This window comes from Alnus glutinosa, chromosome 14 (genome assembly GCF_958979055.1).
Source record: "Alnus glutinosa chromosome 14, dhAlnGlut1.1, whole genome shotgun sequence".
NCBI classification, from domain to species: domain Eukaryota; kingdom Viridiplantae; phylum Streptophyta; class Magnoliopsida; order Fagales; family Betulaceae; genus Alnus; species Alnus glutinosa.
Window position 1 is genome coordinate 7,123,546 of NC_084899.1, and position 14,537 is coordinate 7,138,082.

At 35.2% G+C, this 14,537-nt stretch overlaps 1 protein-coding gene across 5 annotated transcripts in view; it reads right to left on the reverse strand.

Annotated features, from left to right (window-relative positions):
* Positions 1–8,583: 8,583 nt before the first annotated feature.
* Positions 8,584–14,537, reverse strand: part of LOC133857000 (CBL-interacting serine/threonine-protein kinase 24-like) — a 28,590-nt gene continuing 22,636 nt past the window's right edge. For 4 of the 5 annotated variants that reach the window (XM_062292088.1, XM_062292086.1, XM_062292084.1 and 1 more), the window contains 6 exons: positions 13,219–13,341; positions 12,860–12,979; positions 11,747–11,863; positions 11,280–11,336; positions 11,129–11,203; positions 8,584–9,154 (listed from right to left, as the gene is read on the reverse strand). In XM_062292088.1, coding sequence (XP_062148072.1) covers positions 9,056–9,154; positions 11,129–11,203; positions 11,280–11,336; positions 11,747–11,863; positions 12,860–12,979; positions 13,219–13,341 — 591 coding nt within the window. In that variant the 3' untranslated portion in view covers positions 8,584–9,055. Of the gene's footprint in view, positions 9,155–9,588; positions 10,145–11,128; positions 11,204–11,279; positions 11,337–11,746; positions 11,864–12,859; positions 12,980–13,218; positions 13,342–14,537 lie in introns of those variants that run through there. The other variant, XM_062292087.1, reaches the window with a different exon arrangement.

Below are 14,537 nucleotides of genomic sequence, written 5' to 3' on the forward strand. Positions count from 1 at the left end.
TTAAAATTGTTATTTTTAAATTACAAACTCAAACGGAACTAACGATTTTCCTTTTTTTTTTTTTGGACATGTCCACACAAGAGAGTGGGAAGAGGGAGAAGGAGGATTCGAACTAGTGACCTCCGCTTCATGAGGCATGGTCCTTAGCCGATTGAGCTACCCCTTGATTTTTAAAAATCATTTTTCTTCAAACGCTTCCTTATTCTTTTCGTCCCAAACTCTATATATATCTCAGTACAAATACAAATCCACAGAGAAGCAAAACGCTTCAATCTCTCTCTATATATCTCAACAAACGGAAGAGTGACCAAAAAAACGTAGCCAAACTTACGCAGTGAACCAGATTATTCGTTCTGTAGTTTGTAGTGAGTAGGATTTTTCATTCTTTACTGAGGATAAAAGGAATATAAAAAAGCACAATAAAAATGTCAAACAAATAAGTCGTCTTTGGCTTTGAATATAATACTAATTGAATATTATCTCCTACACAATTATCTTTAAAGAAAACTCTTGCATTCTGATAGGCATATAACTGTTGAAGCATTTTCAAAATTAATATGTATATATATTTATTTATACATATTAATTTTGTGTTTTGGGAATATTTTAAAAGGAATGTATTAAAGAGCATCAAATGAAGATAGCCCTACATGGAAGAAAGAAAAAGTGTAGTTAGTATTTATAAAGCCCAATACACTTTAAGCATTTAAAGTAATGCTTGGGTGCATGCACTTACGTGCATATTCTAATACGGTGCAAAGCATCGGATGCACCTGCCCGTGCAGCAGTGGGCTATAGGACGTTTTGATAGCGCACTTGGAACGAAGCATTAGAGCTTGGAGTGATCTAACCATGACTATTTATTTTTGGATGATCATGATCAATCTGGTAATTTGATCTAGTCTATAGGATGCTTATTAGGTTGATCTAATGGTTGGATTTATTGGATCGTCACTAAAGTAAACTGCAAGGTTAAATCATATTTGATCTAACGGTTGAGATTAATTAATAACGATCTAATGATTATTATTAAATAATCATTGATAGTTATTTGATCTGATGGTTAGAATTAAGTGTCTGTTAAAATAGCAGTTTATGACTGTTACTTAAGCAAGTAACTGCTATCCAATTATTAATAAAAAGGGGAAACTTCACAAAAGGGTATCAAAGTATAGCGTTTTTTTAATTAAGGGTACCGATGTAGCAAAACGTTCAATTGAGTGTATGCATTTATCAAAACTGTTCAATGTCATGTATTCCGTCAGCCTCCGTTCTAAATCGATGACAGAAGTAGAGTCATGTGACTTCCACATGATTTTTGAGGGCAAAGTAACCGTTTTGCCCCTCATTTAAAACGCAAGACAAAACACATAAAACGCAACATATTAAAATTAGCTTAAAACGACAAACAACATCACATGAAACGCAGCCCATTTCCACGCACCGTTTTAGCCCATTTCCTTCCAGAAACTTCAACTCAAAACCTGCTTCTCTTCTACCTCGTCATTCTCAAGCTTCAACCAAGAGCAACCAAGACTTCAAGACAAGGCCGGCGTCCATCTCAAAGAAGGTCCACCTCAGAGACACCGGCATCCATGGCCGTCATTCTCAAAGGATGCCGACCAAGTTGTGGCCGGCGTTCTCAGAGGACGCCGGCCAAGTTGTGGCAGTCCTCTGTATTTCGGATCTCAGAGGATGCCGACCTCCATCTCTCTCGCTCTTCGCTCTCTCCATATCTCTTATATAGTGTGCGGGGTGATCATCATCACAACAACCCAAACATATCCCAGCCGACACACACACACACACGGTCAGAACATGGGGGATCATCTCCAAAACAGGGGAACAACCCAAAACATCACAGTACCCATAAACCGCACACACCTGAACATCACACGACTGGAATACCACACACCCAAAACATCATCAAATTGAACCCAAAATACCCAATTTCATCAAGCATCACAAAATAATAGAGGATCCCCACAAAAATCAGTAACGATCCCTCAAATCAATAATATTATCGGAAAACTCCTCAAATCAGTAACATAGGATCCCCACAAAAATCGCCGAAATCAGCCTCATTCGCTAAAGCCGGTGTCTAAACCGCTGAGAACCGCATCTCAAGCCACTGGAAACCCATGAACAATGACCACCGAAGACCCACGAAGAATCAGGTCTCTCTCTCATCCTCTAGGTCACTCTTGGGTTGCTTGGCCGAAGAAGACGGTGTTTGGGATCTAGGGGGCTATTAAACGGTGTCGTCTTTGGGGCTATTAAAAACCCTTTGTGAAGTTTGATACTATGACGTTTTGAATATGGGATATCTTTTTGTAGTTTTGTGTATTTGAACATTTTCTTAAGGGGCATAACAGGAAGAACGTTCTTAAAAATCACATGAAAGTCACGTGACTCTACTTTCGTTATCGATTTAGAACGGAGGCTGACAGAATACCTGACATTGAATGGTTTTGATAAATGCATACACTCAATTGAACGTTTTGCTATATCGATACCCTTAATTGAAAAGCGTTATAGTTGGATACCCTTTTGTGAAGTTTCCCTTAATAAAAAGATAACAAAATTTATTTGTTCTTCAGTTCTTTTTCCTAGTACCTTCTGTATTTAAATTTTGTGTCTTTGTCTCTTGCTATAATAGAAAATCTGAAAGTGTGCTGTAACCTTTTGCATACATTTCTAGTAGGGGTAAATAATTTCTTAAGGAAAGCGACTTTGTAACACGCCTTAAGAGCATTTTGTTTTTCTGCTTTATTTTACTTTATTCTAACAAGAGCTTCTCTCCGATTATGTCTGAGGAAACGTTTGATGAAAAGTGTTTCCATGAGTGCTTTTGTATTCTCACATTATGTTCTTCCGTTTCAATGGGAATATCTTTAAACATAATGAGAAATATGAACGAAATCCTAACGAATGCTTACTCAATATGGTACGCTGGGCGTGTCGTGAGAGATATAAAGTCCTCCGTTTGCAACCTTTAATGGTGAGGACTCCTAGCTCATGGGAGGGGACGGCGTGTTCAAGTACATCAAGAGGATATCAGACATGTTCAACCTTTAAAATTCTCACCGGTTTTGTGGCAGTTGAATTTGGCATTGATTCAGTCTGGTGTTTCTATTTAATAAAAAAAACTTTGTTGTTTGTTTGTATCTTTGTATTTTATTCATTTTTATAATTAGAATCCAAATATTCTTCTTGCTATTTTTTTTTTCTTTATACTTTCCATTTTCAACCATGCCTACCTATGTGAATAAATTTTTATAAAAAATGTTTATTTTTCTTTGTATTTTTTTTTTCTAATGTTTTGAATTATTTGCATTTTATTTATATTGAAATATAATAGGTATCGCACTAAGAGATTCAACACATCATGTGCTAATTGTATGTGTCACTTGGTTGAATTGCTTAAAATTACAAACATACCATAAATTAAGAGTTTTTTAATTTTTTATAGCATATATTTACAATTTAATGTAATTATGTCCCATGAAACGTACAGTTGTCACATAACATATCAAATAAGAGCTACGTGGCATTAACTAATTAACTTTTTTCTTTCTTATTTTTTTTTTAATTGATTTAGCCTTTTCCTTCTGGTCGGACAAGTTTCTGTCACTTACAACTGGTAAGATTTTAATTAAGACTTCGAAATTTTATTTGTTTCTGAATTAAAGAAGAAAGAAAGATGATGGACAAACTATTGAGTATCAAAGATTTCAAGAGCCACGAGACAAAAGAAAAAAGTGACACAAACTGCCATAAAAATTTCCATGCATCCAAAATGCTTCAACTACATTCAAATTAAATACAATTGGAATGGGCTTGAAGTTACATCAAGTACATGCATTGATGCATAGCTATAATCATTAGTGTTGAACATACCACCAAAAATACTAATGTTCAACAACATCAACACATGAGCTTATGCATCAGTTAAAGGACTAGTTCACTATGCATAAGTTAATCAAAGTTTCCATTTGGGCTTTTTTGTATTCTTCGATTTACCTGCATCCTTTCCTGGTTCTTTCGAGATATGGTACATTTATAATTTCTGTACGGCTCTAATAACTTTTTTTAAAATCAACTATGGGATACATAGAACCTACATGTAAGAAAACAGATGTAATGGTTATTTTTTTTTAAAAAAAATGTTAGAATTATACAAAAATTACGTTAAAAATTGTATAATATTCATTTCTCAGTCATTCTCATTCATGTCAGCATCACCAAATTCACCAGTGTTTACAAGGGCCTTTCCTTTGCCCTTCTTATTCCTGACAGCACTTTAAAAACGAGGTAGAATTGATCCACTTGTTGCAGCCCCTTTGGCCCTCCCTATGTGATACTCTACTAGGGCAACCCTAAGGTTACTCCCCCCACTTCTCAGAGGACCCCAACATTTCTGCTTTCTGCTTCATCCTGTTCAACATTTCTTGGAGTTCTAAAACTCATCCTTTTTGCAAATTTTTCCCATTCATCTTTTTTATGAGGAAAAACTTTTATCCATTTTGAACTCTATTGCCTAGAAAATAGAGATTTTTTTTCCTGAAAATTTAAGTGATATATGGCTTTTGTCCTTATTATGTTCTTTCGTTTAGCCAGTTAAAAGCCATTGTTTTGGTACTTCTAGCTAGATGTTTCCAACAATTAATCTAGGGCTGACTTTTGTATTAAAAAATCTAGGTTTAAAGATTTCTACAAAATTTTTTATGTAAATACTTTATAGTTGCTTGAGGTAATTTTGTCGACTCATGTGTTAGAATATATATTTTTCATATTAGGTTGATACCAAAATATTTTCATTTAGGTTTGATTGTAATCAAGTCCTAGATATTTGATTACCATATTTTTATTATCTCACTTAGCACAGTTTTTCCTATAAATAGGGATCTTTGTATTATACAACAATTCAAGTTAATGAGAACACAGTGTAGCCCTTGGGACAATTCACAGTAGTAGATATAGATATCTAACATCGAACCACTCCAAAACTCCTTGTTTCTTCTCTCTCTCTCTGCTTCCGTTTTCCTCTCCATATTTTTTTTTATTCATCATAAATTTCTACATAGTATCAGAGTCACTTTCATGTAGACTCTTAACATTTTCTTTCAATTTTTTCGGTGTTTTTTTTTCCATCTGCCATCTCCAGTCAGCTCATCAAATCAAGCTCATTGGCAAATTTGGTCACATGCTGCACTTGATTTGGCCCCATTCGAGCTCATGTCCAAGGTTTGACTCATGCCGCACCAGATTCTCGCCTCTTTAATCAGAACATCAATCTATCATCAACGAGTATCAAGACCGAGCTCTTCTTCGTTTTTGGTTCTTGACACATGGGATCTCTTCAGCAAAAAAATAAAAATAAAAAATAAAAAATAAAGAGGGAAAATCAAGAATTTTTTTTTTTTTTTTTTTTTTCCAAACTCGAGCTTCTACTTTAAGTTTAAGAGAGTGATATTAGAATATATGTTTTCCATATTAGGTTGATACTAAAATATTCTCATTTAGATTTAATTGTAATCAAATCTTAAAGATTTAATTATCATATTTATATTCTCTTACATACCACAATTTTTCTACAAATAAGGACATTTGTATTGTAAACAACAATTCTAGTTAATGAGAGAGCACAGTGTAACCCTTGGAACAATTCACATTAATGGGTGTATGTATTTAATACCGAACCACCCAAAATTCTCTTGTGTCTTTTCTCCCTTTTTGCCTCCGCATTCCTCTATATTTTATCATTCATAGTAAATTTCTCCATCAAAGATGGTTTTTCAATGAATTGATAAGTCACGAGAGCTTGCTTTCATGTCTATACTGTTGGTAATTTCTCTTAAGCATTTTTAGTAGCCTCACCAAATTAGTTTTTTAGCTATTTTGGTGAGCCAATTTGATGAAAACTCTTAAAAACCACTCCCAGCAGCCTCACCATTTTAACCAAAAAAATTTGATGACTGAAATTACTAGTCAAATTAGACCAGGTATTTTCACTCAACAACCCACTCACCAAATTTTGTTTCACATTTCTCTCTCACATGATTAGCACACTTTTTCCTTTTTTCTCTCATTTTCTTCTCTCATCTCCCATCTCTCACACGATAATGTCCTTATTTCATGGATATAAATGATTTTTTATAAAAATATTATATAGAGAAAAAATAAAGAAATATGAAAAAATTATTATTTAAATGGAATAGTAAATATTGACTAGTTAAAATGGTGAGGCTGCTGGGGGAATTTTAATAAAGTGGCTCATCAGAATAGAAAAAAGTAATTTTTAGTTATTTTGGTGAGTAAAATTTGGTGAGGCTACTAGGAATGCTATGACTTGAAATAAGTCAAAAGTTGTGAATTAAAAGGAAAAAACTTTAGCACAAGGCAACAATATTTTTTTTTTTTTTTAAAAAAAGAAGAAATTCTGGTCTTAATTTAAAAATAGCAAAGAACAAAGTGTTGTTTCCATATTTTCCCTGAATAAAAAGTAAAAACCCAATGGGAACTGGGAAGACTGAAGAGGTCATCGACTCATGGCCATTAGTGAAAAGCCCAAAGCAGCAGGAACGAGTCAACAACAAGTGTAGTAGCCTCACCACTCGCATGATGACAAAAAAGGGTACTCCAATAATTTGAAAAGGTATGGAAGGATTGTCAATTCTGGCAGAAAAAAGATGAAAAGAACTGAGACTCCTGTCATTCACGCTGAAAACTTAAAGTCAGAGCTACTGTTGCTCCCCAAAAACACTTCAAAACCAAGTTAATTGTATTGGGACCCTGCCCTGTCCCTCAAGACTGAGATGCATTTTATCAGTACCTATCACCACCACCATTGCAGTAGCTTCCCCCTCCCCAAATCTCCTTTTGCAGATTCTCATGTTCTCTTCCTTTTATTTGGAGAAAGGATTGATGGAAGATTATTCATCAAGAAAAGACCCAAATGGGCTCAGGAATGCAGTCATTGTGATGGTCTTCTTATCACTCACATTATTTCCTTCCAAATCAGGTAAAAAAAAAAATACCCATTTCTTTTTTTTCTTTTTCTTTTTTGTGTTTTCTGAGAGAAATTAATCTTGTCAAAGTAGTATTTTTGCAGGTGGGTCGATGTTAGGAAGAGAGAGTGAAGGTCATGTGAAGCAAATGAAGCTGGTTTTGGGGTCAAGGCCTCCTGGGTGTGTTAACAAGTGCTTGAGCTGCCGGCCGTGCATGGCTGCTTTGGTTCCATCTCCACCCCACAGAACTGAGTTGAAGGTATCATCTCAGAGAGATGAGAGCTATTATCTTCTCTCATGGAAATGCAAATGTAAAGATAAGTTCTTCCACCCTTGAAACTTCCTCCGGAAATTCAAATGCATATTATTACGTAGTACCTGTAGTCTTTGTAGGCTAATCTACTACGGAAGACTCTCTCTCTCTCTCTCTCTCTCTCTCTCTGTAGCCGAATAGAGAGAGATTCCGATTGAACTATTAGAGGCAGAGATAGCCATCCCAAGAGTGAACAAGATTAACATGTTCATTGCAGCACATCCGGCAGAGACTAGCTGATTCTGAGTTGAGAACGTTGAAGTATTCATCAAATGATTAAAAGTTTTTAAGGTAAATTGTGGTTTAATGTGATATTAGAGTTTGAATTTCTGAGTTCAAACCCGGGTTTATTTTTATTTTAATTAAATATTTTTGTGATTTCTCGGACCAGAAACCCAAGCACCTAAAAATTAGAGACGGAAAGAAAAGAGAAAAACAGAATACCACAATTTTATCTTACACCAAATTGAATAATTTGAAAATTATGTTTTTAAATAAGTGCAATTTAAAAAAAAATAAATTTTACGGTTTCAAATGGCGGGCAACGGGTGCTCTTTAAAAACGCCAAAAAATTTTAAAGTTTAATCTATAATTTTTTGGTTAAACGTTAAACTGCATTTTTAAAAATTATTTTTTAAAATTGTACATTTTAAAAGTTATATTTTTAAATTGAACTTTAAACCCAGACGTTATAAAAAAGAGTAATGATTCAATGTCACCCAAAGATACAACTTTCACAACTGGTCATATGTGGCAAGGTGGTCCCCTACTACTTTTTGAGTTTTTTTATTTTTTAAAAATAAATTAAGATGAGAGACCACCTTGCCACATAGGCAAAATGGTGAAAAGTTGTATATTTAAGTGGTAGTAAATCATTACTCTATACCTTGTCACATAGGCAGGGAGGGTCACCGGGTGCCTCCTTTTCTAGTAATCAAAAGAGAAAAAATAAACTAAAATAAAGAAAGGGAAACAGATGTCTCCTTTTTGTTGTTCGTCGAGTTTGAATCCTGTAATTGATGTAGTGCTTAGTCAAAGGGACAACTCAAGTAAAATCGGAATCTAGTAATTATAGTCTCGCGTGCTTAGTTCCGCTTACAAAATTTCTTCCTCTTGATTTAGTAACTATAATCTCGGAATCTAGTAACAGTCCTGAAAACTGTACTGAATTTCTAGGGTTTTGATTTAGGGAATTTGTAATGGAATTGGAATGAAACAGAAATAAATGATGAATTACAGAAGAATTGGAAGATCAGTAAATTGATTGAGTAAAACTGTAACAAAATTATAAAGAAAATGGACAATTCAAGATGTCCGATCTCCTAGAGCATTATAGGTGCTCAAGCCTCCAATTCACAAAATGGCTAACCCCATTCGATAAAACCTACCAATAGACTATTGGCCTATATATACACATAGTCCAGGCTCATTATAACTAAAGGTCTATTACATGATATGAACTTTATTAATCTAAACCCAGCCCAGCCCAGCCCAGCCCATTATTTACTAAGGGTACTATTACAATAACTCTCCCCCGGGTGTATCAGTGAGAAAAGAACGTACACCATATATTGGTGCACTCCCCATTTTGCAATACAATAACATGCTGATTGCTCAAATAACAAGGAGACCATAATTGACAAACAATTAAGCATACGTAGGCCCTGTATGTTTGTACATTGTTTGCCCTAAAAAGAAATAGCCACTCTGCTGATCCGCTTTCTCATTTGCATCACACCGATGGAACTGTTCTAAGCAGACTCGACTTAGCCTTACCCTCACTTGATTTCCAAATGACATTATCCAGTTTGCCACATAAATTCTTATAAAACTGCAAAAAGGGCCCACAAGAAAGAGGTTATGATAGTTGATAGATATCCAAAGGATGTATTTCAGATTGTCAGTGTAAGATTTTTGAATATTGTGGGATCATTATATTAATATTTATAACAACTACACAACCATTCAACTTCTACTACAATTATGAATGGTTACAATTATTCACCTCCTATCTCACTATACATCTTCTAACATTTTATATTCAATGTATTGTGAGATTTCTTCAACTATCTCATTATTACTGTCTTCAATTATGAATGCATCTTTAGTGTCTTCATTGAGGTGCTTGTCATTACTTGTGTGAATTGTATCTTTAACGGTCGGCCACCATGTAATTCAGGAAAAGAGAAAAAATAAGGAGATGGGGGTTAAATTTTCCCAAAGTTTTGCACCATCAGATGCCTTTTAACAAACTTTTGACCCACCAAACACCTACAACCTGTCGAAGCTCCATATATACCCATGACTGATGCTAATTGTCTAATTGAGACCAAGAAACAAGAAATCGATAATTTAAGCCTAGCTGAAATAAGGATGTTGAGATTTAAGGCTGTATCCAATTGAGTCAAGCTGGGTATTGGCTGTTCAAATTCAGCTCGACAAAAAAATACATGTTGGCTCAAGCTTGGCTTGAACTCAAGTCGAGCTACAACCGGGATGTTCAAGCTCGGCTTGCATAAGATTGGTTGAGTTTGAATTTGACTCAAGCTTGAGCTCGAGACTAGGAGTCTAGTCTTGAAGCATCTCAACTGCAGCCAGTGCCTTGGGCTTGGAATTTGTAGCCGGGAAAAACACCTCTATTGAATTTGTTGGTCTTGCTGTCCCAGGGTTTCTCTTGTAGTACATCTTTGACCTCGAGTACTTACCAATCTCATGAATTAGATCCCGGTTCTTGTTCACCTTCAGGATCACCTGTTTTGACACCATTGATTGTGTCGTAAACTTCAGCAGCGTTGAACTAGATGGCCACAATGATCAGGCTGTTGGAGTACTTGAAGGGAGAGAAGAGGTAGGGTGTGGCCTTGTGAGAAGCTAAGCGCGTTATGAGAGAGAGAGAGTTGGCTGAGAGTGAGAAAGAAAGAAGATAAAAGAAATGGTGATAATATTTGGTGAAAAAGATTGAGATGGGATTGGGAAAATCTGAAGAACCTAAAAGACTATGACAAGTGCCCACAAAAAGCTATAAATCACAAATTATTAATAAAGGTTTTGGCGAGGTGAAGTTATAGATAGGTACAGTGACTGGCAAAAATCAAAGAGTTCAAAAATAAACACGTGCTTAGGGGAGTGATGTGGAATCCGTCATCAAGTGATGTGGAAACTCATTATTATTATTGTTATTGCACTTTTATTCTTCACTTAAAGGAGCTGATTTTCTGTCTTTTAAAAAACTGATTCTTTGCTTTTTAGATTTCTAGATGGGTTAAGGAAAAAGTAAATAAATAAATATGTGTGTGTGTGTGTGCATGTGTCTGTGTGTGTGTGTGTGTGTGTGTTATATAACACAAGCTCAAAACGAGTAGAGGAGAGTTTTTATTTGAGCTGCTTACGAGCTCAAAACGAGTCAAACTGAACTTCAACAAGTTTGGCTCATTCAATAATCGAGCTATAATTTTTGTTCTTAGTTCCTTTACAACCCTATTGAGATTGACAAATGGCAAAGAAAGAAAGGGTAGAACGATATGAATGTACTAGTTGTAAGTCACTACTAGAGGCAGCATCAACAGAGAAACAACCAGGCATGTTTTAGTGACATAAAGACCAACATCTGCACCAACAAGAACTTAGATACATGTTGGATGTTGAAGGAACTATAGGGACAAGGAAAATCCCCCAAAAGTGATTGCGATTAAGAGAAAAGACATAATGTAATTTCATCATAAATATGGTCTGACAGAGCATAATGATAATACGGACACATTTCCTGGAATCAAATTTTAATTTACAGATATAAGTAGAAGCTAACCTTGTGATACTCAAGAGTATCCCCAGCAGCCTTTCGAACATCCACCATGAAAAGAGATGGTGCAACTTCAAAGACCTATACATGAAATGAAGGCATCATTACCAAAAAAAAAAATAGAAACAGGGATGTCGAAACCAAATCTGGGAGTTACCTCTAGGACCACCGCAAACTGTCCAGCCCTATTTGCAGCTATTCCTTCAAGCCTTACCTGTGGGGAAAATATTTTAATTAAAAAATTAGAACATATTAAACTTTCAAAAAAAAAAAAAAAGGCATTAATAAAACTAGAAAGCAGTACTTGTGCTTTTTATGCATAGGATTTCTCATGCAAACTCTAAGACTTGAAAAATCAATGTACAAAAATATAAGAGTAACCCCTATAGTAATTGGACATCATACAATAAGAAAACCATGGGACAATTATGATCATACAATAAGCAGAGTCAAAGGATCGTGACAACCATTTGCGACAAGTTTTATGACAAGCATGAAGAACAGTTTCTTGAACCAGCTTGCTTAGTTAAGATGGTTGTGTTAGTGGTGGCAGAGAAGCAGATCCAGCGAACGTGCATTTCAGCAAAGGACATCTATATGAATGATAGATACTATGGCTCATACCTTATAATTACGTGTATGGACCTTGAGACTCATCGATTTTGCAACAGCTTCAATAGTTGAAATAATGACTTTTGCTGGTTCGCGGGAAACAAAACGAGTTTGTCGCTTGACGTAATCCTGCAGGAGAACAAGAAAGCCCTGAGAGAGAGGCACTTCTAAAATTTCGTATCTACTCAATAATCCTGGAAATACTGCATAAACTGTACCAAAAAAGAAAATTATTCTGTCACCTTGTAGAAATCAAGATTTTTGTAGTGTGACACCGCCAATAGTCCTCAAAATACTCTTTAACAAATTATATCAAAAGTTCTGTGCCTATGAAGTTTATCACATTATTCTAGTCCATGAGTTTGTCCTACTCCCTGGGTTTTTGCTCATTTTGATTAAACATATTGCAAAAGTAACTTATCTTGCCGTGCTTCATTAACAAACATTGAACCCAAAAATATATAGAGCTTGTTTGACAATACTTTTGAGGACAGCTTTTTACTTTTTAGCCAAACAACTTTGACCTCTATGTCACATTACAACAAAAAAGCAAAAAGCACCCTCTAAAACGTATAGCCAAACGATCCCATAGTCTTTGTTTTTATTAAATATACGTCCACATTTATTATATCTTACCCCTGATCCATTACAACCAATTGAAGCCAAAATATTATATTTTCCCTAGTTCTATTCTAGCAATAGTCTGCCACAGATCTCGTTTTTTAAAAATTTGTTTCGTCACTAAACAGGATAAATAGTGAACATCAATAATATATAGAAAATTTGAAAAAAAAAAAAAACCATTATCATTCTGCTTCAGAGGTTGGTAGATATTATAAAATCACACCATCCATCATATTGTGCATTGCACATTTTGGACAACCAGAATGTCCGTCAGCTAAATTTCAACTAGTTGATATGAATAATAAAAGGGCTTAGAGTAAATTAACTACAAAGAATTTAGGAAAATACAGAGCAAGTTGACCACACTTCCAAGCAAAAGAATAAAATGGCCATATGCTGACTCCAAAGACACTATGGACTCGTGGAATAGTAGAATAAGAAAAGTACTCAAGGACTTCTATTTGGGAGACGAGATCGCAAAAGTGCTGGAGATGACCCTACCTGTCCCCTGTCAAACAATGCGGATAAATTCAACCCCTGCGATAGTGTAATCATCTCAAATGCATTCATTACTAAAGGACCCCCTTCAATATTTTCTGACTTCTCAGAAACAAACTTGTCCTGCAATATACCAATAGTTCCAAACATAATTAGAGAGAAACTCAAGTCGATAAAATAAAACAGAGAAAATGGTCGATAAAGGCCAAAAGCAGAAGTTCAATACAGTTAATTTTGTAAGCTACTGTATATGTTTAAGAAGTTACACTACAAAATCAGAGAACTTTCTAACTTCCATTAGAAAATTTCTTAATTAAATGAGAAAGACAATCATACATAGCAAAAGAAAAGCAATAGCCAACCTCAATGTCGTCAAAAACTGCACGAACATCATCCAAATTCACCTCCTCATCTTCTTGATTCCCTACAGGAACATAGCTTTTCCGAAACCATGGATCTTTTTTTATGCCTTCAATCCGAATGCGCTACAATAAAAACAGGAAATAATTACAGAAAGCGAAAAACATAAAACAGGACCTCAAGCTTCCAGCAGTTATATGGAGAAATTATTTACTCAGACATAAAAATTGAACCAAATATCGCAATTTATCCTACAAATGCCCCAACCGCCATGGTATGATACCCTTGATCAGTTTGAGTAACTTTGTGCTGCAATCAAATAGTAAAAGAACAAAGGAAAAAGGAATATGGGCTGCTTCGAGAGAGCCGTGATCTCCAATGGCTACTTCAAGGGAGCCGTGACCTCCTAAGACACCAAAAAAGTTCTAGGTTTGATAATAATATTTCAGCATGATCTTTTATTCATTAATGTTACACTTATATAGAAGATGGCTAAGTCATAAGACATAACCATTAGGTCTACCCATGATTACATCATGCAAGAAAATTAAATAGGAAGGAAATAAACTAATGGAAATACATTCCTTATTAGCTAAAACATACACGGAAATAAAATATGAAGATTCTATTCTTTATTCACTGTTGTCTTGGGGATCCAGTACTGCCACGTATGCTGTCACGTAAGCCCTAAAATTCTGACCGTATCATCCCTCTCCCATAACATCTTCCTTGTCCCCAAGGAAGAATTCTGGTTTTACAAAAATCACTCCCTGCTCTTCCTGTCAAATTGGACAGAATAATAATAGAATAATAACGAAAGTAAGAGAGAGAAACGAGACAGAGAATTTACATGGTTCGGTCTATGACCTACGTCTACAAGGTAAAGGCCAAAAGGCTACATTGTGCTCTTATTAACTTGCCTTGTCTACAATACAAAGATCCCTATTTATAGGGTTTAAAGTAAATACTAATATGGTAATTAAATCAATGTGATTTGATTACAATTCACCGAAAACAGAGAATATTACAATATCAACCAAATATGGAATATAAGGAAAATATATTTTCCATATATTCTAACACTTCCAACCTTTCAAATGCCCAGCCTGTACACCATGGCTAAGAGCACCACCAAAAAGGATCAGTATTGAATCAGATACGCCAGTGGAATCGCGTATGAAAACTGTATTCATCTTTACTTTTTCACCAAAGACTAGCCATGGGTAAGAAATTGTCTGGTAACGAGCATTGACAGAATTCGCATAGAGTAAAACCTGGCCATCATCCATCATTTTGAAAGACATGGACGTCTCCCTGTGCA